General features: G+C 42.9%; 2 protein-coding genes across 4 annotated transcripts in view; both read left to right on the top strand.

Moving 5' to 3' along the window:
- The window catches only part of UBE2A (ubiquitin conjugating enzyme E2 A), a 276,953-nt gene that overhangs the window by 139,397 nt on the left and 110,247 nt on the right, over positions 1-27,309 (top strand). The window lies entirely within an intron of this gene.
- SLC25A43 (solute carrier family 25 member 43) overlaps positions 22,951-27,309 on the top strand; it is a 36,501-nt gene continuing 32,142 nt past the window's right edge. The window contains exon 1 of one of the 2 annotated variants that reach the window (XM_069102169.1): positions 22,951-23,321. In XM_069102169.1, coding sequence (XP_068958270.1) covers positions 23,047-23,321 — 275 coding nt within the window. In that variant the 5' untranslated portion in view covers positions 22,951-23,046. The remainder of the gene's footprint in view (positions 23,322-27,309) is intronic. The other variant, XM_069102168.1, reaches the window with a different exon arrangement.

Raw genomic sequence — 27,309 nt, 5'->3', positions numbered from 1 at the left:
ACACACACACACACACACACACACACACACACACACACACACACACACACCATCCCCCACCAAGATGGTAGAGGGAAGATGTTTCCAGGGATGGTGAAAAATAGCTTTTGTAAAATCATGTCCTAGCCTGAAGACAAGATCAATAAATCGATATTTTGCTCATTTTCTTGTTATGTGCCTCTTTCACCTTAAAAGGGAGGGGGAATTCTCGTTAATTGGAGGGTTAGGATTAAGCAATTCAGCACGACCTACTAGATAGGAAGTCAGGAAGAGTAAAGTTCAATTTCTGCCTTGGACACATCCTGGATGTGTGACTTAACTCCTCAGGGCTGAAGGCAATTTTCTGACACTATTAGCTGCAAAGCAGGTACAGACCTGCACTGGCAGAGAAAGCTGGCTCACTAGTAGCTCCCATGAAATCACTGGTCCAGTCTGAAAAAATAAAATGATTAAACTGGGTTCCATTAAATCAATACTTTCCTGTTTTATAAGACACTGGACTGAATCATCAGTGGTCCTGGATGTGACCACTATACCTGGCTCCAGCCCCATTGTTCCAGGATGGTCCTGCTTTTTAAAAAAAAACAAATGTTTGATTAGAATGCAAATTCTTTGTGGTCACGGTCTGGTTTTAATTTTTCTTCGTATTCCCAGCACTTAACACGATGCCTGATGCATAGTAAGAGTAATAAATGCATATTGGTTGACTTAGGCTTTACAAAAGGAGCATTTTTTTTGTTAGCCCATGTGTCCTGATTCCTGGTTTGGCAAATAAGGCCACTTTATTTCTGGGACATGTTGGGTTGTGGACCAGCACATTATTATTTGGTTTGGCTCTAAGGAAGGGAGTGTTCAAGACAGGCTATCAGGTATCAGGGCTAAAGGGAGGTCTTGGGTTCGATTTACAATCCTTCTGATATCAATAATGTCCTTGATAAAATCTCTGATGAATGAAAACGTCGTTCTTCTTTTACATGGGGGAATCAACACCCATTTGCCAGTTGTCTTACCGGCACTGTGGAGAGCGGCACTGATGTCCCCCTAAACAATGCCCACCCGGAATTATGCCTTTCCCAATTTTATTCTGTCCACCAAACTCTGGAGGGCAGAGCACCCTCTAGTCTCATTGTTTTGAAGCAAGGAAGAAGCAACCAGAGAGGCTCCAGCATGAGACCCACCAACTGTGACAGCTCGAGCTAGGAACCTGGGGCAGGAGGGAGAAAAGGCACCTTGGGAGAAATTGGGGGGTAGGAGGAGACAGAGACCCCCAAACACTGAGATGGAACTCACCACTACAGATCACCAGTTAGCTTCCAATCCAGGAAGTATGGATTAGGTCCCTACTGTGTGAAAGGCTCTGGGGGTACAATGACAAAATGAAAAACAGTCCTTGCCTTCAAGACACTTGGGAAAGAGTATGGGAAAGAAGAGAAATGTGGGCTCCAATTAGGAAGTTCTTGCAATAGTCCAGGCAAAAGGTGATAAGGAGAAGGAAATGGGCTCATACCTAGACACTGAGAGGGGTCACACATCTCTATGAGAATACGCTCCTGTCTTCCATCCCCTCCCTCTAGCCTCTCACTCATAGGTTAGTGGTCATGTGAGTGAAGAGAGGAGAATGACTGGACAGATACCTATTACAAGACTGGATGGGATATGAGGAATGAAGGTGATGGGAAGAACTATGATGCCCAATGGGGAAATTGGGAGAAATGAGGAGGGGTGCTAAGGGGGAGAAGATAATGAGTTTTGGTTTTGGCATGTTGAATTTGAGATGCCTATGAGACACCTAGCCAGAAAGGTCCAACAATAAGCCCATATAGGAGATGGAGCTCAGGAGAGGAATAAGGCTGGGTTTATACCTCTAAGAAGGTGAAGTGACCCCACAGGGGGTGAGAAGATCCCCTTGAGTCAGGATATAGATCTAGAGAGAAGGAAATGACTAGGGCAAAGCCTTGGGGGACACCCACAGTTAGTGGGTGGGTCAGGGACAATGATGCAGTTACCAAGACTGAGAAGGTGAACCACAAGAGAGAAATGTCACCAAAACTGAAGGAGAAAGGGTCTAGGAATACGGGTGTGGTCAATAGTGTCAATATCTCCAAAGAAGTAAAGAAGGATGAGAATTGAGAAAAGACCACTGGATCAACCATTAAGGAATACTTGGTGATCTCAGGGACATAAGGTCCAGTTGAGTGATGATGGTGGTAAAATGTTGAGAATAGAAAAGAATAGGAAGTGGCAGCATTTTCTGGGAGTTTGGATGTGAAAGTGGGTAGAAGGCAGAATTCCTGTTAGCTAATTATTAAGGCTAACTAGGTGCTAGTCAGGCCACGTGTGGGAGGGAAGGTAGTCCTACGTCCTTCTCTATCTACTTGTCTCTCTTTCCTCTACCACCTTGCCAAGGTATAACCCAGCTCACTTGCTCTCTCTTTGAGCAGATGGAAAGGAAGGGAATATGCACTTATTAAGCACCTACTACATACAAGACATTGTGCAAAGCACTTTACAAATATTACCTTGCTGATCCTCATAACCCTGAGAGGTAGGTGCTATCTCTATTTTACAAATCATGAAACTGAGGCAGGCAAGTGACTTGGCCAGCTAATCTGAGGCCAGATTTTATCTTACATTTTCCTGATTCCAGGCCCTCTACACTGTGCCATCTAGCTGCCTAAATAATGTCTAGATCCAGGTCAGAGTCCTAAAGGGCCAGGACCTTCTGTTCAGATAGGAAAGTAGTAGGAGTAGGAGATTACTCACTGACCAAAGCTATAGGTGTGAGAAGAGGTAGAGGCTAGAGGGAGGGGATGGTAGATAGGAGAGTATTCTCATAGAGATGTGTGACCCCCCTCAATGTCTAGGTATGAACCTATTTCCTTCTTCTTATCTTAAGGACACAGGACCCAGGTGGAAATGGCTAGAAGGGGTGGCAGTTAATGGTTGTAGCCTCTCTCCCTTAAACAGGGGCTGTCCACTGCCAAATCCTTTAGCAGACAGGCCTAGACTACAGTTGTTCCAGGGGTTCTAATCTTGGCTCCTCCAGGACTGAACCACAGGATGAGTTCTCAATCAGGCCTGGCTAGCCGAGGCCCCACTTTCAAGACCTATGTCTGGTGGCTAATTCTCCCTTATCCTGTCATGCCTTAGCTGGGAGGCAGCCCCAACCCCTGGGAAGAGAAGATGGCCAGGTTCCAATTACTCCAGGCTATGATTTTTTTAGGGAGAGGGATGGTGGAAGATGAGCCCTATTCACCAGAGGAATCCAGGGGACTGGTAGTCCTAAGGCCCCTGCTGGACCAGAAGTTACTTCCCTCCCCCAATTTCAATTCTGCTACTCTCTAGTCAAAGACCTACTTGCCCCATCCAAGTTACACTTTAAGCACTAAACAGCTTTCTGCAAATAAACAATCTCAGTTCTAACCACACATGTAGCTCAGTCCTTAAGCACCTCAGGAAGCAGAGAGCTATTGGACTCCTTCCCAACTTCACTGAGTGTCAATAGATTGGGACCCCATAGGGCTGAAGTCAGAGGGGAAGGAAGAAATTGTCCACACTAAAAGTGTAGACAGTAAACTTGGAGTCAGGTGACCTGACTCCAACACTAGCTTTGTGACCCTGGACAAGTTCCCTTAACCTTTATATGCCTTAGTTTCCCCATCTGCAAAATCAGTAGCCTCTGAAGACAGGATTGGATGATTCCACAATCCTTCTTGCTGTCCCAGTGTGGCCAAAGAGTGGAGGGAGGGATTGCAATTGATCTTCCAGAGATATCTCAAGGCAATTGGCAGGAAACAGGCAAAGGACAATCACTGGTGGTCTTGAGGCAGATGGAGGTTAACTAAGGTGTCCTACTGGCAAAAAGATATGGAAGCTGTAATTCCTTGTACAGGGCAGTGAAAACCAGATGGGCACATTAGGGGAGCTGGCAGAAGAGCAGAGGGTATGTGCTCTCATGACTCCAGGTCGGAGTTATAAAGGGCCTTCTAGGATGGGAACATGGTAGGAGTAGGAGATTACTTACTAACCAAAGCTATGGGTGTGAGAAGAGGGAGAGGATAGAGGGAGGGGATGGTAGATAGGAGAGTATTCTCATAGAGATGTGTGATCCCCTATTGATTAGAGAAATGCAAATCAAAACAACTCTGAGGTACCACATCTCACCAGTCAGATTGGCTAAGATGGAAAAACAGGAAAATGACAAATGCTGGAGAGGATGTGGAAAAATTGGAACACTAATGCATTGCTGGTGGAGTTGTGAACTGATCCAGGCATTCTGGAGAGCAATCTGGAATTATGCTCAAAGGGCTATAAATTATTTCATACCCTTTGATCCAGCAATACCACTTCTAGGGCTGTATCCCAAAGAGATCATAGAAGTGGGAGAAAGACCCATATGTACAAAAGTATTTATAGCAGCTCTTTTTGTGGTGGCAAAGAATTGGAAATTAAGGAGGTGCCCATCAATTGAGGAATGGCTGAACAAGGTGTGGTATATGCATGTAATGGAATACTATTGTGCTATAAGAAACAAGGAGCAGATGGACTTCATATTTACCTGGAGAGGCTTATACGAAATGATGCTGAGTGAGAAGAATAGAACCAGGAGAAATTTGTACACAATTACAGACACAACGTATGTGTGATGACCAACTTTGATAGACTGGACTCTTCTCAGCAATGCAGTGATATAAGTCAATCCCAAAAGACTCATGATGGAGAGAGATGTCTACATCCAGAGAAAGAACTAGAAAGAACTGTGTTTGAATCCAGATTAAAGCAAACTACTTGATCTTTTTCTTTTTCTTGTTTGGTTTTGTTTCTTCTTTCCCATTGTTCATTCCATCCAATACAATCCTTCTTTATAACCTAATGTCTAATGTGAAACTATTTGCAGATCCTATACTTGATTGTATGCTGTCATGGGGCGGGGGGAGGAGAGGGAGGGAGAGAAAATTTGAAGCTCAAGGAATTGTGGATCTGAATCTTATAAACTAAAAGTAAACAAACAAATTAATAAAGACCAAAATTTTTTTTAAAAAAAGATGTGTGACCCATTTTCCTTCTTCTTAAGGAGACAGGACCCAGGTGGAAAAGGCTGGAAGGGGTGGCAGTTAGTGGTTGTAGCCTCTCTCCCTTAAATGGTGGCATTTGGAAAATGGCCTGAGCAGCTGAGTGCCGAAGCTCCCACTCCTCCACTCCAGAGGGCTTGCGGTGGAAGTTGGGCCAGATGGGCACGGTGCCACAGTGTGGACACCCAGGAGAAGGTTTAGTAGCCTGGTTTTCAGTTCAGCCCTGCCCCTCTCTCCCCACCTGCACCCCAGTCCCAACCCCCAGCATTTGCCAGTGTAGACCAAGCAACGAGAATAAGAAGCTCCCAGATGTTGCGTAATGTGAGCTATCCCGGGGTCAGAAACCTTCATCCTGGAGGCCACACATGACCTCAAGGCTGCAGGTTCCCCACTTCCTGACCTATCTGAATCAGAAAAACAGTGGAACTCAAATCTCAGTGGGCAAAAGGGTGGAGTAGGAAACCCCCCACACACACCCCCAGGGAACAACAACAAGAACAGTGTATAAAGAGGAGAACTTGGAGTAGGGAAGTCCTGAATTTGAATCCTGCCTCCCACACTTACTAAATGTGTGGTCCTGAGCAGGTCTTTCTCTCAGTTTCCCTCAACCATAAAATGGGTATATAATCATAGCAGCTAACTCCCAGGGTTCCTGTGAGGATCAAATGGAATGACATTTGTAAAGCACTTTGCAAACCTAAAGGAGCTATATAAATGTGAGCTATGATTAATATTAATAACACATTATTGGTATTCAGAACACACATAGCACTTGAAGGTCTGTAAAGCCATATATACATATATATGTGAATGAAATAGAAATACCCACATCCCTGGGTACTATTACTATACTCATCTAACAGAGGAGGAAACCAATATAAACAGAGTGAAAGTGCCTTGCCAGGGTTGGAGACAGGATTCAAAGTCTCCCATCCCAGTAGTCCTTGTTGTGCCCGGTTCCCAAGAAGTACAGGCGGGGGCCTCTCTCCGGAAGCTCCCACAGGACCAGGCATCCTGGTATGTAATATCTAAAGATTTGGAACAGAAAGTTTTCGAGGCCAAAGTCCTTGGCACAGTCAAATGGTTTGGAGTTAAAAACATATTTCATCAGGGGCATGATGTTCAAGGAGATTGATTAGCATCTGGTGCTGCACCCCAAGGACCATGGGGCCTTGCTAGCTGCTCTCCAGCTGACTTCTCCTATATGTGTTGTCTCCCTTATTAGAATTCGAGAGCCTTGGGAGAAGGAGCTGGCTCAGCTTCTCTAGCTGTAGCCTGAGCACTTAGTACATAGCATGCATTTAAATCAATTCATTCATTCTTCCCTTGCAGCTTCTGGTAGTTGGTCGAAACCTACTCTTTCTTGAGAGTATGTGTTTCCCTTGGAATTCATTTAAAATCGGAGCTCCTTCAAGGCAGAGACTGTGGATTTGCCTTTGTTTAACGTGGGGGCTGGGAAGTAGGCATCAGCATCATTTGCTGATACAATGTCCCTAGAGAAAAGGCTGAGGAGCCTGCTCCTAGAAAGGCATGAAAATGCTTCATGGAAGTGCCTTGGGGACACCCAGAGCACAAGCAGACATTCTCTAAGTGGTTCCAGTCTGCTAACTCCATGGTGGAGGGGCCTTTTCAACTGTGTAGTCAGAACTATGGGATATAAAAACTAGTCCACCAAAGGCAGCCCTTTGTTTCTGGCTCCTACCTTCCTGGGTAGCTAGGCAGCGCTGTAGTGGATAGAATTGAGTTCAGGAAGACTTGAGTTAAAATGTGATGTCAGACAATTACCCGCTATGTGACTCTGGACAAGTCACTTAACCCTGGTTGCCTCAGTTTCCTCATCTGTCAAATGAGCTGGAGAAAGAAATGACAAGTCACTCCAGCATCTTTGGCAAGAAAACCCCAAAATGGGATGCCAAAGAGTCAGACACAAGTGAAACAACTCAACAAGACCTGAGGCTGACGTGTGGCCCATGAATACAACAAGCCTTTGTCCTTTATCTCTTTATGTTTATTCTTCCTGCTTTTAGGTGCAGTACAATAGTACCCTGACATCCATGACAGCTTTGCAGAAAGCCACTCCAGTAGTGATACCCTAAGGTAAAAAACATCTTTTAAGATTCGTGGAACACAGACTCATCCAGCTATCATTTGGAAGTGAACTTATTGGGAGTGGAAAAAAATGCCTTAAGTCTGAGCACAGGGACTGAGGTGGTATGGGAAAGAGTGTGCTACTCAGGTGTGGGCAAGGAAAATGTTTATGATTCTATTCTTGTGCTCCCTTAAAAATAGAGACCCATTTGTAAAAAACAAATAAATAACTAATTTATGTTCACTGGTTAAATAGAACCAAGGAGTTAATCACTAGTGGCTAATAGTTAGGGGAATTAGACCACAATAGGGACTTGAGCCTATAGCACTGGAAAAAAGAAACACACCCTTCCCATAGATAATGCAGAATTTTTTGCGTGACTTCATATTTGTAACGGGTATTGCATTTCTTACCTTCTTAATGGGTTGGGACAATGGAAGAGAATTTGGAAATGAAAATGAAATTGTAAAAAATAAAAGAGAGAGACACCCCCCAAACCCCACCCCCCACAACTCCTCAGGAGCACTCCCTAGAACCCTGATTGGGAGAAGGAGCCAGCCTTTCTCTGAAAGAGAATAGTCAGAGAACTTCTTACAAGGATCACCAGCACTTAGTACAGAGGAAGAACTTAGAAGTGGCTGTTGACTAACTCAGCACTTCAGTCATTTGTCCAATGGAGATGGAAACCCAAGTGTCCATGTCCTAGGAACTGCCATGACAGTACACTGAGAAAAACCTCTGTGTTCCCAGAAGCATGTAAATCCATGGCACGACTCTATAAGTCTGTGAGTTTTTGTGGGTTGGAGGGGCAAGTTTTGGTGTGTAGAGGGGAGGATGTGTGTGTGTGTGTGTGTGAACTGATTAGGTTATCATGGGTATGGGTCCCAATGAGAACTGTCCCTGGACTAGCCAGATTCATGCCTGAGAATGTGGTTGTAAACTCTTTTTGCCTCTAATAGCAAATAACAGCTAGTGGAGAAGAAGCAGCAGCTTCACACATAGAGAGGACCCACAGATCTGATCACATCTACATGCTACATTTCACCTCTTTGCTCTTTTATTACATGCACATTATTTTAAAGCAAGATTAACAATGTACAGTAAACAGGACTGGCCTTACAAGTACCTAGTAAGTGCCAGACCCTGTTAGGTGCAGAGAATACAAAGACACAAGCACTCCAAACAGTCCCTGCCTTCAAGGAACAAAGATTCTACCAAGAGTAAACAGCATTGATCAATAAACTGACAAGCACATTAAACATCTTCTGTGCCAGGCTTCTGGTGATAGAGACAAAACCAAAAGAGTCTTCATTATATTCAGAGGACATAACATGCAAGGCACATACAAGATATATAGAGTAGACTGTAGGTAGCCTTAGAGGGAAAGATACTAGTAACTGGGGGGGGGGGGGGGAGCGCAGGAAAGACTTCTAGCAGAAGGAAGCCAGGAATTCTAAGAGACAGAGGTGAGGAAAGGGGGAATTCCAGGTGTGAGGCACAGCCAGTGCAAAGACCCAGAGATGGGAGATGGAGAGTCTTATGAAAGGAACAGCAAGGAGGAACAGCAGCTGGACCACAGAGTATATGAAGAAGCATTATGTATAATAAGCCTGGACAAGTAAAAGGGTAGATGATGTTTAAAATCCATCCCAGCCAGAGCCATGACTAGGGACAGGCAAGACATACCTAAGGTGCAACATGGTGGGGAACTGAGAGAGAGAAGACAGAGAGAAAGGATGCTTTTGATAAAGGCACACATTTTTCAATATAAGAGAAAATCTCCCACGGAGGGATTTTATATTTTCTGAGAAATTATATGTGGTAAAGTCTCAAATCATCCTATGGACAAACAGGTACCACTTTTATACAAAAGGAGAGGTAAAATTCTTAAGTCTTGCCAAGGGAAAAGAAATACCTTATACCTGTTCAGTGTCTCTATCACAGATTCTTATCTTTTATAGACATCAGCTTCCCTAAGACATTTTCAAAATGTTAATGCTATTGAATATATATTTCCAAAATATCCTCCAACACTTCCTAATTACTCATAGTATAATAGTCCTGCACTTGCAAAGACCCTCAGTGGCCACCTAGTCCGGCTCCTTCATTTTACAGAGAAGGAAAGAGAGAAATAGAAAGATGAAGTACCTCACCTAAGGTCACAGGTAGTAAGCATCATAGACAGGAATTGAACTAAGATCTAACCACTCCAAGTTGAGTATCCTCATTTGGGATGTCCTTTATGTGAAACTTTGTACAGCATATAACCCTATGAAGTTTTGTAGTGTAAGCAATCCAAATTGGCTTTTATGCTGCCTTCTTTAAGCCTCCAGAGGCAGCTAGGTGGTGCTACAGTGGATAGTGCACCAGGCCTGGAGTCAGGAAGGAAGATTCATCTTCCTGAGTTCAAATCTGGCCTTAGACACTTACTAGCTGTGTGAAGTCATTTAACCCTATTGACCTCAGTTTCTTCATCTGTAAAATTAGCAGAAGGAAATGGTAAACTACTCCAGTACCTTTGCCAAGAAAACCCCAATGGGGTCACAGAGAATTGGACATTCCTGATAAATGACTGAATAACAATAACTTTAAGCCCCCAGAAAGGCCCTGGGTCATGATATCAATTATCCAGTAAAGGAATGCGATATCTGAGTTGTCCACTAGGTGGCGACTGACCAGCCAAGTGGTCCCATCATAGTCTCTCTGGTGCACACATGGGAGAGCCTCCCAAAAGGCTGAAGTATCTTCTGTCTCTACCAGTCAGTATAATAGGATTGAAAAAAGCACAGTCTAGAATGGAGTGTCACATTTGAGGGACAGTAAGGAGGCAGGCGTCACTTGACTATAAAATATGTGGAAAAGAGTCATAAGAAGACTGAAAAAGTAGGAAGGGGCTGGGTTGTAAAAGGTCTTAAAAGTCAAAGAGGGTTTTCTATTTGATCCTGGAGGTAATAGAGAGACAGTGGGGTTTATTAAATGGAGGAGGGAGAAGCAGAGTCAGATCTGTGCCATAAGAAGATCACTTTGAAAGCTGAGTGGAGGATGGACTGGAGTGGGGAGAGACTTGAGGCAAGAAGACCAACCAGCTGGCTATTGCAATGGGTGCAAGGTGATGATGGCCTGCACCAAGGTGGTGGCAGTGTCAGAGGAAAGAATGGAACATATAGGAAAAAATGTTGGGAAGGTAGAAATGACAAGCCTTGCCAACAAATTGGATCTATGAAACAAGGATGAGGGGAGAAGTAAGAACTACTCCAAAGCCTGGGTGACTGGGAGATGGTGATACATTTGAGAAAAATAAGGAAATTTTTAAAAGGGGAAGGGTGTGAAGATAATGAGTTCCACTTGAGACATATTGAGTTTGAGATGCCTAGGAGACATCCAATTGGTGATGTAAGACTAACTCAGGAGAGAAACTGGGGCTGGGAACCATTTGCATAGATGATAATTGAATCCACTGGAGCTGATGAGGTCATCAAGTGAAATAGTATAGAGAAAGAAGAAAAGATGGCCCAGGGCTGAACCCTGTGGGAAACCTATAGATAAAGGATGTGATTTGAAGGAGGATCTAGCAACGGAGACTGAGGATGAGGACTGAGATAGGCAGAAGGATAGCCAGGAAAGAGCCGGGCCCTGAAACCCTAGAGAAAAGAGAGTATCGAGGAGAAGAGGGTGATCAGCAGCCTGGGAGGCTACAGAGAGGTCGAGAATGAGGATGGAGAAAAGGCCATTGGATTTAGCAATTAAGAGATTCCTGGTGACTTTACACACAGCAGTTTCAGCTGAATGATGAGGTCGGATTCCAGATTGCAAGAAATTTAGGATTCTGTAAGAGAAGAGAAAGTAGAAGCAATAAATACAGACAACTTTCTCAAGGAGTTTAGCCAAGAAGGGGAGGGGTGATACAGGATGACAGCTATCAGAGATAGTCACATCAAGGAAGCATTTTTTTTAAGGATGAGGAGACTTCGGTACATGACTAAGCAGACAGGCAAGAGTCAATACATATTGAGGAATCTAGGGTAATGTATGGAATGAGGATGATAGAGGAAGCTACGTTGTGCAGAAGATAGAAAGAGTCGGGATCAAGGATACATGTAGAGAGATTTGCCTTGGCAAGGAAAAGGGCTAGTTCTTCATGAGAGACAGGGATGAAGGAGGAAATAATGAAGAAAGATAGCTGAGTGATATGAGCTGAAGAAGAGGGAAGGAGAGGGAGCTCTTAGTGAATGGTCTTAATTGTTTTAGTGAAGGATAAAATGAGGTCCTCTTCTGAAAGGGTTGAAATAGGGGGTGCTGTGGGAGGCTTGAGTAGGGAAGGGAGGGCAAGGAATAAGCATTTTGATCAAGCCTATTCTGTGCCATGAACTGTGCTAAGCGATTTACAAATATTAGGTCATTTGATCCTCATAACCACCCTGGGAGGTAGGAACTGTTATTATCCTCATTTTACAGATGAGACAACTGAGGCAAATAGCAGTTAAGTGACTTGCCCAGAGTCACACTGTTGGTGTCTACTAATGCCACATTTGAACTTAGGTCTTCCTGACCTAAGGTCTTCATCTCAGCACTCCATCCAGTATGCTAGCAGTTGAAAAGGCTTGGAATAATGGCCATAGTGACTTGGAGAGCAAATCTATTAGCAAACTGTCAAAGGACCACCCTGATGCAGTGAAGTCCCATTTAAGATCATGTAACTTGAATCTGTAGTGGACCAAGTCAGTATGATCTCACGACTTCCTTGAGCTTCATTCAGTGGTGACTGAATAAGAATAAAGACAAGACAATAGGAGAAATTTAAGGGTGGGGTTTGGCAAGGCATGATCAGTGATGGGGGGAGGGGGAGGCAGGGACAAGGATTTGAGTCTAGACCAGGGTGGGGAACTTGCAGCCTTGAGACCACGTGTGGACCTCTAGGTCCTCAAGTTCAGCCCTCTGACTGAATCTAAACTTCACAGAACAAACCCCTTTAATAAAAGGATTCTTGGACTCAGTCAAAAGACAGCACCCAAGGACCTAGAAGACCACATGTGGCCTCAAGATCACAGGTTGACCAACCCTATCAAGGATAATGTTCCAGCATACTTTGCACTGATTGTCATTTCTTAAGCAAAACTTTCCCGTAGTTGTGCCCTTCCTGTGTAAAGAGATTCCAATTATAGACAGAAGAGTAACAAGGTGATGCATCAGGGATACAGGATAAATTTGTTGTTCTTATGGGAAAAGTTGGCAATAGTTTTGTTTCATAAGCTAAAAACTTAATAATTAGCTACAATCAGAATTAAAGAGGAAGAAATTTAGCAGACAGGATGACATGGAAAAAGACTCCACTTTCAACTATTCCAATCTATTTCCTGACACAAAACTTAACTTTTTAAAAAGTTTTATTCTATTTTGACATTACTGGCATTTGTAGATATACCACCATCAGCACCACTACTCTGGGATGACCTCTGTCTTTGGGGAGAGGGAATAATCACAAGCAAAACAAACTTCTTGATCTTGAGAGAGAGGGAGAGGGAGAGAGAGGGAGAGAGAGAGAGAGAGAGAGAGAGAGAGAGAGAGAGAGAGAGGGAGGGAGAGGGAGAGGGGGGGGGAGAGAGAGAGAGAGAAAAATTAAAAGGAGGAGAGAAGAGAAAAGAACTACAACAAGGGGAGGGAGCACCTTTAATGACCTCTGGGACAACTGGGGAATGGTTGAACAAATTGTGGCATGTGGGTGTGATGGAATATTACAGTACCATTAAAAAAATTAGTAAAGAGTCAAGAATTTCAGAAAATCCTGGGTTGTATGAACTGATACAAAGTGAAATGAGGAGAACCAGAAGAATGTCTTATACAAGTCTGGAAATGTTAGGACAAACAACATTGAAAGACTCTGATCAAGGCAATGACCAACCATGATTCCAGAGGACCAATGAGGAAGCAGGCTGCTCACCTCCTGATAGAGAGATGATGGACCTAAGACAGAGAGAGAAACATACATTTTTGGTTGTAATTACTGTGTGGATTTGTTTTTCTTGACAATGCTTATTTGTTACCAGATCTTTCTCTTTTTCTCTGATTTTAATGGGAGTGGGAGAGGGTGGGCATCGATAGTGGTGTCCAAAAAAAGAAAGTCACTTTACCACTTTTTGAAATGCATATAAAGAAAGTCTGAGGGAAGTAGAGACAAGTGGGACAATTTTGAAAGTAATGAGAATTTATTCCTTTTTTTTAAAGCCAATGGTGTGAAATGGAAATTCACCATTTCATATGGAATCCGCTTTCTGAGTTCTTCCATATGTATGGGAATGCTTTATTTGGGTGTTTAAGTTCAGAATATTTTTTAATTATAACAAAGAAAATAGTAAACTAAATCAATAGATAAAAATGGGGTCATCTGATTATATATACTGCCGTCCATCCTCATCGTTCCTCACCTCTCTGATAAGAAGAAAAGATAGGTTTCATTATCATTTCTATAAGACCATTATTTTTAAAATATTTTTGTATCACCCATATTTCCTCACCTCTCTGAGAAAACTATCCTTTTAACTGGGGAGGGCAAACTACTGCCAGCAGCACATTGCCTGTTTTTGTGCTGCCTTAGGGAATTAAGAATTGTTTTCACATTCTAAGGTACAAGAAAACTTTATTTTAAAATGAAAAAAAAATATTCTTAGTTTGCCAAAAGAAAGAAAAATTAAAATTTTCATAAAATTAAATAATTAATATATCAAAAAAGATTGATATCATATGTGATCTCTCATATTCATGTTTCCCCATTTAAGCAAGGGAGTGTGTGTGTGGGGGGGGTGTTTTTATATGACTTCTTTAGGGCCAAGCTTGGTCATCATAACTTTGTAGCATACAGAATAGATTATTTTCTTCTCTGCTTTTCCATTTACATTGTTGTAGTCACGTATATATGTTTTCTTCTCTCTGCTTACTTGCCTTTGCATCAGTTCATGTAAATCTTTTTTTATTTGAATTTATTTTAAACTTAAATATAAAATAGGAAAAAATATGTTGCCATGTACACAGCAGAACATGAGAGGATTCAATATAAAACAATACATTTCCATTTCAAGAAAACTTATATAATGAATACTACACATTATTTTCAAAGCTGCCCAGCTTTTCTTTGCTTCTTTGTATGTTTTCTTTTGTCCTCTGCTGTGCATTTTTTCTACTTTATTCCCCCCCGCCTTGCCCCTGCCAGAAGGCTACAAATAAGTAAGGATATATACACATACATATATACACACACATGTATATACATGCACATACATAGATATCCACACACATATACATGTATATATACACTCAAATGTAAGACCACATTATGCTTATTTTCACTTATCATCTGTTTCTCTGTAGGTGGATAGTATCTTCCTTTATAAGTCCAAATCTTTCCATATTTTTCTAAATCCACCAGCTCATCGTTTCCTATGTTACAATATTCTAACCCAATAACATTCTACCTGGGAGATTGTCTATGAGAGGTTTTTTCCCAATTTTTCTGCATTCCCTTTATTCTTGGATACTTAGACTTTGCAGGAAAATTTTAATTTAAAATAATCAAAATTATCCATTTTACAGTTCAACACAGCTCTTACCCTATGATATGGTTTAAAGTCCGATACTACTGAATCTACCTCCTTCACATCCTTTTCCCTGGTTTCCTGGAAAGTCCTGACCCTCTGCTCTTCCAAATGAACCCTACTGTTATTTTTTCTGACTAAGATAATTTTAGTAATTTAATTGGGATGGTATTACATAAATAGATTAGTTAGTTAAAATTGTCATTTTAAAAATTATATTAGCTTTACCTACCCATGCACAATAAATATTTCTTCAATATTTAGATCTAACTTTGTATAAAAGGTGTTTTGTGTTTATATTTGTATAGTTCCTATGTCTGTTTTGGCAGGTATACTCTCATGGTTTTTTTTACTGTCTTGTTATTTTACATGGTCTAAAACTATTGATTAATATGACTGACACATAATGTAGCTTCCCTATTTTTCTTTCAATTACATCTGAGGTTAGCTTTAACTTCGAGATCATGATTACTATCCCTGCTCATGTAATCTTTCCATATATCTCTGCATTCATCATTCATATAGCACAGTAGCATTCAGTTACATTAATGTACCATAATTTGCTTAGTCATTCCCCAGTCAATGGGCATCTACTTCCTTTCTAGTTAATCACAAAAAATACTGTAATGTTTTAGTTATCACTAAAGTACTTTTGATGTATATGTAGCTTTTGTATTTCATCTATAACCTCCTTGGAGTGTATGCCTAGTAATGGAATCTCTGCATCAAATAATGTGGACTTTTTAGCCACTTTATTTGTAATATTTAAAATTGCTTTCCAGACTGATTATACTAATTCACAGTTCCACCAACAATGCATTAGTGTGCCTGTCTTTGTATAACTTCTCCAACGATGACTGTCTGTCCTATGCTGTCCTTACTAATTTGTTGAATGTGAGTTGAAACCTCAGAGTTGTTTTGATTTGTATTTCTCTTTTCTTTAGTGATTTGGAGCATTCTTTCTCAAGTGATTATTAATAGTTTTGTAAGTCTTTTTTTTTTTGAGATCTGCTTGTTCTCCAGTCACTAGGTGGCGCAGTGAATCGAGTGCTGGACCTAGAGTCAGGAAGACCTCTTTCAAATTCCATCTCTGGCACTTACTAGTTGTGTGACCTTAAGCAAATCACTTATCTTCTGTCTGCCTTCCTTTTCTCATCTGGAAACAATAATAGCACCTATTTCCCAGGATTAGTATGGGGATCAAATGAAATCATATATAATATATATTCACTCTGCAAATCTAAAGCCCTATGTAAATATTCACTTTGACCACTTTTCTATAAAGGAATGAAAGTATTTGGGATTCTAAAACTATTTACACTTCTCTTTTTGATGCCAGTGAAAATGCCCAGAGTCAAGAGATGAATGTTTTGTGTAAGGAACAGCAAGGGGCCAGTGTCACCAGCTCTGAGAGAACATAAGTAGTATATGATGAAAGAAGACTGGAAAGGGGGAGAAAAGGCAATTTTGAAGGACTTGGAAGGCCAAAGAAGGATTTGATATTTGATCCTGTAGGTGATAGGGAGCCACTGAAGTTTCTCTAGTAAGGAGGTGACATGGTCAGACCTGCCCTTTAGGGAAGATCACTTTGATAGCTGGATAGACTGGAGTGGGGAAGAGACAGGCCAACAGCAGGCTAGTATAATAGTCCAAACATGAGATGAGGAGGGCTTTAACCAGGGTGGTGGCAGTGTGAAAGCAAGGAAGCATGTATCAGAAAGGTCATGAAGGGGAAATCATGCCTTGGCAATAGATCGGATATGGGGATGAGAGAGTGAGGAGTCAAGGATGACTTGTAAATCATCTAGCTTGTGAGCCAGGGTAACTGGGAGGATAATGCTACCCTCAACAGTAATAGGGAAATTAGGAAAAGAGAAAGATTTGGGGGAAAAGATAACAAGTTTAGTTTTGGACATATTGAGTTTAAGATGTCTGGGGGGGGGGGGTTGCGGCTAGATGGCTCAGTGAGTAGCGCATCGGCCTCAGAGTCAGGAGGACCCGAGTTTGGTTCCAGCCTCAGACACTTAACACCCACACAAAAATACTAGCAGGTGCCTATTGAAGATGACCCCAAGGTGTTTGGCCACAGAGGGAAGGAAACATAGGAGATGATAGTGGGGATGGATGGATTAAGTGAGGATTTTGGGGTCTTGGTAGAGACTTGGATGTGTTTGTAGACAGCAGGAAAAGCAGCCAGGAGACAAGGAGAGATCAAAGGTGAGTGAGAGTTAGAATGGTAGAGGAGGCAATCTGTTGGAGAAGATGGAATGGCATGGGATCCCTTGTGGGTGTAGAGGGGTGCATGTAGAAGCCTTGGCAAGGAGAGAGACCACCTCTTCACGTAAAGATAGGAATGAAGAGGGAAATAGTGGTAGAAGACATCAGGGTGAGATGAGGAGGGAAAAAGAGAGAACTCCAGATGAATAGTGAGAGTGAAGAGTGGAGGATTATACTCAGCCTTGAAAAAGGGTGAGGGAAATTTGGAAAGGACAAAGGTTTTGGAGAAAAGATAATGAGTTCTCTTTTGAACGTGTTGGTTTTGAGATGCCTACAGGACAGAACACATAATTTAAAATGTCTAAGAAGCAGTTGGAAATGTGTGACTGGAGCTCAGGAGAGAGATCAGGACTGGATAGCTATATTGATTTCCTTATCAATAGCAGTATAAATATAGGCCTGAGAATCATTTGCATATAGATAATTATTGAACTCCTCAGAGTTAATAGGATCACCAAGAAAGATAGTAGAGAGTAGGGGTGGCTAGGTGGCACAGTCAATAGAGCACTGGCCCTGGAATCAGGAGGATCTGAGTTCAAATCCCGCCTCAGACACTTAACACAAAAACTAGGCATGGGACCTTGGGCAAGTCACTTAACCCCAACTGCCCTCCTCCCTTCCCCCCCCCAAAAAAAAGGCAAAAAAAAAAGCAACACTGTTAGCTTATATTAGATATAGTTGGATTATTGTATATACCTACCTGGAATTATGTATACTTATAAATATAAGATGAATAAATGTTAATATTTATAAATATAAGGATTATATATATCTATAAATACAAGGATTAGAGAGCATGGCCTAGAAAATGTAGTTATGATAGGTACAGGAGTTTGCAAACACCTTTAAGATCCTAAACCCCAGGAATAAACTATTAGATTGTAATCTCTGAGGGCAGGGACCACTTTTTACTTGTCTCTTCTTTTCCCCTGTGAGCTCTACAAAAAGTAGAGCCTTAATAAATGTGCTGAATCATGGCCAATGTTAAAATATGTTTAATATGGGGCAGCTAGGTGGTAAAGTGAATAGAGCACTGGTCCTAGAGTCAGGAGAACCTGAGTTCAAATCTGACCTCAGACACTTAACACTTGCTAGGTGTGTGACCTTGAGCAAGTCACTTAACCCCAATTGCCCTGCATTCTCCCTTCAAAAAGAAGAAAGTATGTTTAATATGAATGTATATGTAGAGCCTCTATCAGATTGCACGCTGTCTTAGGGAAGGGGGAAGGGGAGAAAATTTAGAACTCAAAATCTTATGGAAGTGAATGTTGAAAACTAAAAATTAATTAATATAAATAAGTAAATAAATGTGTTGAATCAATCAATTCTCCTTCTTCCCTCTGAGCTCTACAAAAAGTAGGTGCCTAATAAATGTACTGAATGAATCAATCAAAGAGTGATATATAAATATCTCATATTTATATAGCCAGGAAAATATGGCAGGGGATTGCTCCCACTTCCCTCTGAAGCCTAAAAAAAACAAACTCTAAAGGACAAAAGATTGGGGGGGGGGCAACAAAAACAATGCCTAAACAAAGCTGGAGCAAAAGAGTTCTGTGATTTTAGAGTGGGAAAGGGCCTCAGAGACCCTCATTTTACAGAGGAGGAAACCCATATTTATATCTACCTCCTTTGCAAAATTGCCCTGCATATATAACAAAATTAATAGTATTGTTATCTGTATCTATATATAATTAATGTATGAAATGATATATATATTAATATTATTTGTGTTATATATTCTAGCCAATTCTTTAAGACAATATATTTCAGAGCAGGGGTCAATCTGCCTTGGTAGAGGAAATTTCTTCCCAGGGAAGTTTCCTTTACCAATAAAATCTCAGATGCCATTAAAAAAGTGGCATTCATCCTAAGAGTTGTTATTATTGAGTCATTTCCATCATGTCCAACTCTTTGGGACCCCATTATTGACAAAGATTCTGGAGCAGTTTGCCATGTCCTCCATCTCATTTGATAGATAAGAAAACTGAGGCAAATAGGGTCAAGTGACTTGTCCAGGGTCATGCAGCTAGGAAGTATCTGAGGCTGGATTTGAACTCTAGTCGTCCTGACTCCAGGGCTGGCACTCTATCCACTGTACCACCCACCTACCCCATCCTGAGAGTATTCAAGGACAAAATTGAAAGAACAAGAGACGAAAAATGGGAAAGAATTGTAAAGCCCTTTACAACAAAGTCTTTCACCAAGGACAGTCAAACCACCACTTGTAGCTTCCCAGTCCTGGATATGCTGTGTGAAGGAACAGAAATGGTAGGCACTGAAGAAAAGGAAGATGAGAAGAACAACTGGACTAGAGTGAGTATACAGAGGGAAGATCCATGCTGGGAGCAACCCAATTTTGAGAACACGGAGGAAGAGATTCTTAATATAAGTAAGGAAAGAGCAGAAAACCCCAAAGGTGTGTGGGAAAAAGAAACTCCCTCCAAGGAGATCAGAGCTGCTTTCTACCAGCTTTCTATGTACAAGTCGTGCTCCTTGAGGGCAGGAACTGTTCGGACTTTTGTTTTTGTATCCTTAGCATCCAGTGTCTGGCACACAGTAGGTCCTTGATTAACTGATAGCTTTCGCAAGAGCTATGAGATAGTGAGAGTGACTTCTGAGCAAACTGTATAACCTAACTTCTCTAGGCAAAAATCCAGACTCTAGATGACTGAGAAGATGCCTACCTGCTTTGGTGGAGGGACTTTCCTCATCTGAGAGTTCCCTCTAACAGTGAAATCATAAGTCCAGTGCTGGTCTCCTATCTTATGGAATAGTAGACCAAAAGTTTATAATCATACAATTGAAAGGTGTAGAGAGGACAAGATTCTCATGGTCTTTTATCAACAAATTTTTATTAATCAACTTGTGATGCCAAGACCCAGGCTTCGATAATACTTCCTGGCCATTTCCAAGTCACCCCATAACCCTTCTTCCCAAGCCATCCTTTCCAACTCTATTTCCCCTGTTTATGTTGTCTTCCTGTGTCAGAATGAAAGGGCCTCTGACTGGGCAGCAACTGCCTGGCTAGCTTATTTGTGTATCCCCAGCACTTAGTGGGGTTGGAGCCTGACCTACAGTAAGCACTTTTTCATTCATTCCTGCATTCAGTGCCTACTATTTACCAAACACTGAACTAAATTTGGGGGCTTCCATACAAAGTAGGAAACGAGGCGTCAAAATCACACAAAATTCCCCGAAACCTGTAACAGCAGAAGTAACCTTGCTGCATATGGCCCTCTGGTTATTAGCAGAGCTCCCGATATTAAATACAGACAGGCACCTTCTAACTCTTTTCAATAATTAAGCCATCTCCCTTCCTGGGGCCCCTACCCTTAATCTCCATTTGTTAAGAAAACATCACTAAACAATGAAACATCCTGGCAGTGAGCCCCTGGGGTATGTAAGTCAATCTAAAAGGGTTTGCTGGAAATCCTGGGCAGAACCTTTAACCTACTTAGTTCTATTAGTAAGGCGAGCAAATTGAATTCTCTAGGGGCCCAAAGGAGTTAGAGAGCATCTGGACTTATTTTACCCTGAGGAGGATAAGGTGCAAAGTCAGGGGCTTGCCCTGGGCTCCAAGGCCAGGTGCTGCTGGTGGATTCCAGGTTTCCTGACTCCCCTTCATAGCTTGTCTGGAGTTATTTTCACCAGATCTCCCAAACACAGGACTCTTCATGTGACTTGCTCCTCTCTCAAACATTCCGGGACAAATGGTTTTTACCCCCAATCAATCAAAAATATTTCTCCCTTCTCCCCTCACCATCAAAGAGCTTTCTTTCAATGTGGTTCATTTTAAGACCACTGACTGGGCTCCACCAAAGTGTTGGCAGAACTCTGAACACACACACACACACACACACACACACACACCCTCCTCTCTCTGTTTCTGTCTGTCTGTCTCTGTCTCTGTCTCTCTGTCTCTCTGCAAGAATATTGAAATTGATCGCTAAAGGTCCACTCTGAACAAAGAGGAGCCACTGGGTCCCAGTAACCAACTTGGTTCTGTAAGCTCTGCCCTGGGCCTTACTAGGAGCTTTTGGCAATGCCTTTAGCATTTCTTTGTTCCTTTTTCCCTAGAAGCCACTGAGTCCATCCAAAATAAAATTGCATGACAGTGAAGGAACACTGGTTCTAAAGGAAGAAGTCTTGGGTTTGAATCCTACTTTCTTACACAACTTAGTAACACACACTCTACAATCCAACTACCCTGGCCTATCTACAGTTCTCCGTGTCTTTGTACTGGCCGTCCTCCAAGCCTGGAATGCCTTCCCCCCCCCCCCCTTCTTTTTCCCAGGCTTCTTTTAAGACTTGCTCAGCTCCAAGCCCATCTCCGTGGGGGGTCTTTCCCCCCCCTTTCCTCCCTGCTGCTAAGGCATTCCCCTTTCTGATTAGCCTTAAATACACCTAATTAATTAACTTGTTGTCTCCCCCACTTAAATAGGAACCCCTTGAGGGTAGAGACCGGTTTCTTTTTTTTTTTTAATCCCTCATGTTTAGCACTGTCCCTACCACAAAATAGTCTCTTAATAAATGTTTACTGATTGATCGATCCATTGATTAACTGCCTTGGACAGTTATTTACATATGTAGCTTCGGATAAGTCTCTTTACATTCCTGAGCCTAAATTTTCTCATCTGTAAGATGTGGATTTGCAGGGGAGTGGGTATTGGACTAGAGACCTTCAGAAGTCTCTTCCAATGATCCTTCGAGTGACTTTAGACAAGCCATTTCCTCTCCCTGGACCTCAGTTTCCTTCTTGGTAAAATGTGGGGGTTTGACTGAGGTTCCTTCCAGCCAGAGATCGAGGATTCTAGACAAAAAAAAAGTTCAGAAGAGGGAACAAAGAAGGCGATTACTGCATCCTTAAACTTAATGTACTTTTTAAACTTAATATACTTTTTTGGCTTGGGTTTTTAAATTCTTTTTAAATGTATTATTGATTTTTCACGTTCTCTTTTGAGTTCCAAAAATCTCTCCCTCTCTCCAGGTCCTCCACCACCCAGTGAGAAGGCAAGCAATATGGTATCAATTATACATATGAAGTCATGTAAAACATAGTTCCGTAAAACTTAATATGCTTAAAATAAACAAATTATTGATAAAGAATTCCCGGTGTCATATATAATCCCCCTTTTTTGTTCTTAGTGTATTGGTGGGTTTATGTCTGTTAAGGATTGTTAGGTTCATAATGAGAAAAATAATTTCAAAAGGACTGCTGAGGGATATGGCTCTTGATTGGCTGACAGGCAATGGACCGAGGTGTGGCGTAAGTGAAGTCTTCCGAGCTGGCCAATGTGTTGTTGGATTGTTTTGCTTGACAGTATTCGTTACAAAGGAAGGCCTTTGTAATTGTAATTGATGGGGGAGGGAGGCGAGTCGGTCCTTGAGCTTAGTGGAAAGTGACAGACGAGAAATAAGAAAGAGAAAGAAAAGATCGTCAATAGAAGCCAAAAAGGCCACCAAAGAAGACAAAGTTTAGTAGGGGCCCAAGGGAGCGGTTTGGGCACTGTCCTTTTAAATGAAATATAAGCTTTAAAAACTAAATAAATAAGGAACTGCGATTAGCAGAATCTGATGGTTTCACATTCGATCCTGAAATTTAAATATTATATATATAGGAATGTTAGTTCCTTGATGGTCAAAGTCAAAATAAGAGATAATTTTGGTAAAAAGGAAAGCCATTTCTGATCGGAGAAGGGGATTTCGGGGTGGCCGGCCTTTTCTGTGTCCGGCCTGATCGGCCGGGTCTCGGCAGGGGTGGGGATGCAGGGACTGGAGGAAGGACTCCGGAGAGCCCATGGAGAAAGGAGCGAGCCCCCCGCGCCGGGTCCGCCCCCCACCCCCCACCCCGCACCCCGCGTCCCTGGACACAAACCCAGTCCCAGCCCCAGCCCCGCCCCGGGCCTCCGCCCTCGACTTCCCTCCCGCCCAGCCTGCCAGCTGCAGCGGAGCCTCAGGGCCGCGGGCCGTTCCGGCTGGCAGCGCCGGGTCCAAGGCCACGGTCACGAGTGACCGCGCTATGGCTACCTGGCGACGAGACGGGCGGCTCACGGGCGGCCAGCGGTTGGTTTGCGCCGGCCTGGCTGGGGTGCTCAGCCTCAGCCTCACCGCCCCGCTGGAGCTCGCCACCGTGCTGGCCCAGGTGGGCCGGGGCCCGGGCCCCCCGCAGGGCCCGTGGGCAGCCAGCAGGAGCGTCTGGCGAGCCGAGGGGCCCCGGGCCCTGTGGAAGGGCAACGGCGTGGCTTGCCTGCGCCTCTTTCCCTACAGCGTTCTGCAGCTGGCTGCCTACCGCAAGTAAGGGAGGACGGAGCTGGGCCCGGGCCGTGAGGGGGTGGAGGTGGGGGCACGGAGAGGAGAAGCCTGGGGGAGGAGGGGAAAGGCCCAGGCCGAGGGCTCGCGACCCGGGGTCGGGGAAGGTTGTTGGGATTACTGGGGACTTTATCCAAAGCCCTCTTAAGGGGCACATTCGGAGGATCGTGGATTTAGAGCTGGGGTGGGACCTCAGATCATACAGTCCTACTCCTCACAGCTTGGGAAACTGAGGCCCAGGGAGGGCTCAAGTGACTTGTCCACAGTTACCCATAGCTACTGGGAGGGACATCAGAGGCTGTCCAATTTAACCTCCTCATACCTTGGGAAATTGAAGCCCAGGGAGGGGTCCAGGGAGGGGTCCGGTGATGACTTGTCCAATATCCTTCTTGATAAGTGGGGAAAATGAGGCAGAGTGCTGAAGATACTTGCCCAAGGTGACACAGCTGATAAGCTTCAGAAGTGGGATCCTTATGACCATTCCCAGGGCTTAGTCAATTGATCTCAATTCACTAAAGAGTGTGTGAGAACTATTTTAGAGCATCCCCCAAAACTTGGCCTGTTTCTCCTCTGTAGATAGAAATTTTCTGAGTTTTTCTGAGTGAGTTTTATATTTTTCTTCTTGATACAAGCACAGACTCACCCAACCCGTTGATAAAAACACATGAAGAGTTTGATTTAAAAAATGATCACCTATGTGGATCTGTTTGACTTTTCCTCTTTGGATAAAAAATATTTCCAAAAACCACAAGCTTTTTTTTTTTTAACACTCTTTATTAGTCCTAGGGCAGTTAGGTAGCTTAGTGGATAGTCAGCTTGGAGTCAGGAAGACCTGAGTTCAAATCCAGCCTCAAAGACTTACTAGCAGTGTGATGTTGGGCAAGTCACTTCACCCTGGTTACCTCAGTTTCCTCATTTGTACAATGAGCTGGAGGAGGAAAGGGCAAACCACCCCAGTATCTTTGCCAGGAAAATCCCAGATGGAGATGCCCAAGCCTTTCACAGGACTGAACCACAACAAATATTAGCCCTGCCTTCAAAGATCATATATTCTCTTGAGGAAGATGTGCACATATCCAAAGATATACAGATTAAATAAAAAATACATATGCAGTAGTTTAGGGAGAGAAGGCACTAGAACTCTCAAGACAACCTGAGTCTTGAAGGAAGTGAGGGATTGTCCCAGGCAGAGGTGAGGAGGGAGTCCATTCTGAGTATGGAGGACCTCCAATGCAAAGGCAGGGATCAGAGATCAGAGTGTCAAGAATGAGGAGTAGCCAGAAGGATAATTTGACTGGAATAATATATAATAAGCCTCCAAAGATAGGCTGGGGCCAGGATGTAAGTGCTCAAATAGTTTATATTTGGCCCTAGATACAATAGGGAAGTGGAAGAGTTTATTGAGTAGGAGGAGAGTAGAAGTGGGGAGAAGAAAGATGGAAGAGATGCTGTTTAGGAGGCAGAAGCAGCAATATTAGGCAACTGACCAGATCCTCTACTTGTAGATAGGGTGGTATTCCTCAGTTAGAATATAAGCTCACTGAAGGCAGGCACTCCTTTATTTTTTGTAGAGGTGGAAGGATAGACCTGGACCTGGAGTCAGGAAGACCTGATTTAAAATAGGGCTTCAGACACTAGCTGTGTTACCCTGGGTAAGTCCAGTTGGGATTTTAGAGGAGTAAGAAATTTACATCTGGCATCATTAGGGATGACTTCATGGAGGAGCTACCACAGAGGACATAAGGACCTGATCAAACAGTCAGAGGAAGGAAAGTGTAAGAAGTATTCGGGGACTGAAAGAATGGAAGAGAAATGGGAGAATTAGGTTGAAAATCCAGGTTGGGAGTCTTATCATGGCAGGCCTTGAATGTCAAGCTGAGGAGAATAGGGGAAGGGAATAAGCATTTCTATATTACCTACTATGTGCCAGGCACGGTTCGAAACACTCTACAAATATTTTCTCATTCAGTGCTCACCACAAATCCAGGAGGTAGGTGCTATTATAATTATTCCAATTTTATACAATTGAGGAAACTGGGGAAAATAGGTGTAGTGACTTGCCCAGGGTCACACAGCTAGTCAGTGTCTGAGTCTGGGTTTGTCTCAGGTCTTCCTGACTCCAGGCCCAATGCTCTGTGTACTTTGGCGCCCCCTCGTGGTCTTGAAAAAAAAACTTCATTGAATTGGTAGTCTGCCCAGTAAAGACTATTAGAATAAAGTGTTAATGACAGTTAGAACTAGGGTAATGTCATAGGAGAATTTGACAGCACCCAATTCCTTGCTTGCAGAGTTAACATTTTTTGAGAATTTCGTAAGGGCCGAAGGAATGAAGAAGTGGCACTAGAGTACCCCAGGGAAAAGCTGGTAGGTAATTTCTCACTCAACCAGGGGTTATTCAGCACCTATTGCATGCCACTGGCAGCCTAAGGCCCTGAGGTTCCCAAGGCAAAGTGGAATAGCCCCTGCCCTCAAGGGCAGAATTGGGGGTCCTCTGGTATAGTAGAAGCAGCTTTGGTTTTGTACTCTGAGCTTTAGGGTTCAACTCCTTGCTGAGCAGACACTGGATCAGCCGGCTAGTTCCCTTCTTTGGGACGCCATTTCCTCTGGAAAATCAAGATGTTGGATTTAGATCAGAGGTTCTTAATCTCAGGACCATGAGCTTGCTTTGTTTCTTTCTTCTCCATATTGTGTTAACTGTATTTTGATATAATTGGTGTCCTTGATAATACTGTGTATTTTATTTGACACATTTAAAAGCCTTATTCTGAGAAGGGCCTCATCAGTAGGCTTCCCCAGAGTGCCCAAAGTGGTGCAGGAGGCAAAAAACTGGAAGGACCCCTAGATGAGATGATTTCTCGGGTCTAGCTGAGCTCTAAATTTATAATCCCATGATCCCACTGCCCCAGGAGCAAGGGGACATTTGATTTTCCACAGCTCTGTCTCTGCCTACATCGCAAGGGTAGGGAGAAATGTGTGGAAAGGAGGAAGGGAATAAGAATTTATATAGCCCTTCTGTACCAGGCACTGTGCTAAGTACTTTATGAATATTATCTCATTTGATCTTCATAACAACCCTTTGAGGTAGCTGCTGTTATTCTCCCCATTTTTCAGTTGTGGAAACTGAGGCAAACAGACTTTAAGTGATTTGAGTAGGTTCACATCCAAGGAAGTGTCCGAGGTCTTATTTGAACTCAAGTCTTTCTGATTTCAGGCCCAATACTTTATCTAGATGTGTGGTTCAAGACAGGAAGGAATTTCATGGCCTCAACTCTCCTTTATCCAGAAGGGTCATAGAATGAGATGTTCTGATTGAGAGCAAACATGAGTATCCTATGTAGGTCACCAGTATTTAAAGGGTTAAATCATAGGCAGTTTAACAGTATGAAAATCACAGATCCTTGAAGTAATGACTCTGTAGTCAGATTCCCCGGGTTCAAATTCCACTTTTGCCTCTTGTTATACTACCTGTATGGTGCCAGGCAAGTCAATTGTTTCATTTTCCTCAGATCAACAGGCACTTCATTTGTTCTAATCACTGGGGACACTAAGAAAGGAAAAGCTAGGCCTTGCCTTCAAAAAGTGTACTTTCCTGTAGGGAGCACAATATGAAAATAACCATGGACAAACAAGATCTATTCGGGATAAAATTGGAAATGATCATAGAGGAAATGCACCAGTGTCAAAAGGGATCACGTAAGGCTTCTTATGGCAGATAGGATTTTAACTGGGACTTGAAGTAAGCCAGAAGATGGACATGAGAAGGGAGGGTTCCAGACATGGGGGATGGCCAGTGAAAATGCCTCAGGGCAGGAGATGGAGTGTCTTGTTCATTGGACCTCAGAGTATATGGAAGGTGGTAAGGTGTCAAAAGCCTAGAAAAGTAGGAAAGGACCAGGTTATGGCTTTAAAAGCCAAAAGGGATTTTTATTTGATCCTAGAGATAATAGGGAGCCACTAGAATTTGTTGAATTCG

Source organism: Petaurus breviceps, unplaced genomic scaffold, assembly GCF_028583685.1.
Source record: "Petaurus breviceps papuanus isolate PSGF00001 unplaced genomic scaffold, PetGlider_PUasm1.0 532, whole genome shotgun sequence".
Taxonomy (NCBI): Eukaryota; Metazoa; Chordata; class Mammalia; order Diprotodontia; family Petauridae; genus Petaurus; species Petaurus breviceps.
This window is presented reverse-complemented; position numbering and strand designations above follow the sequence as displayed.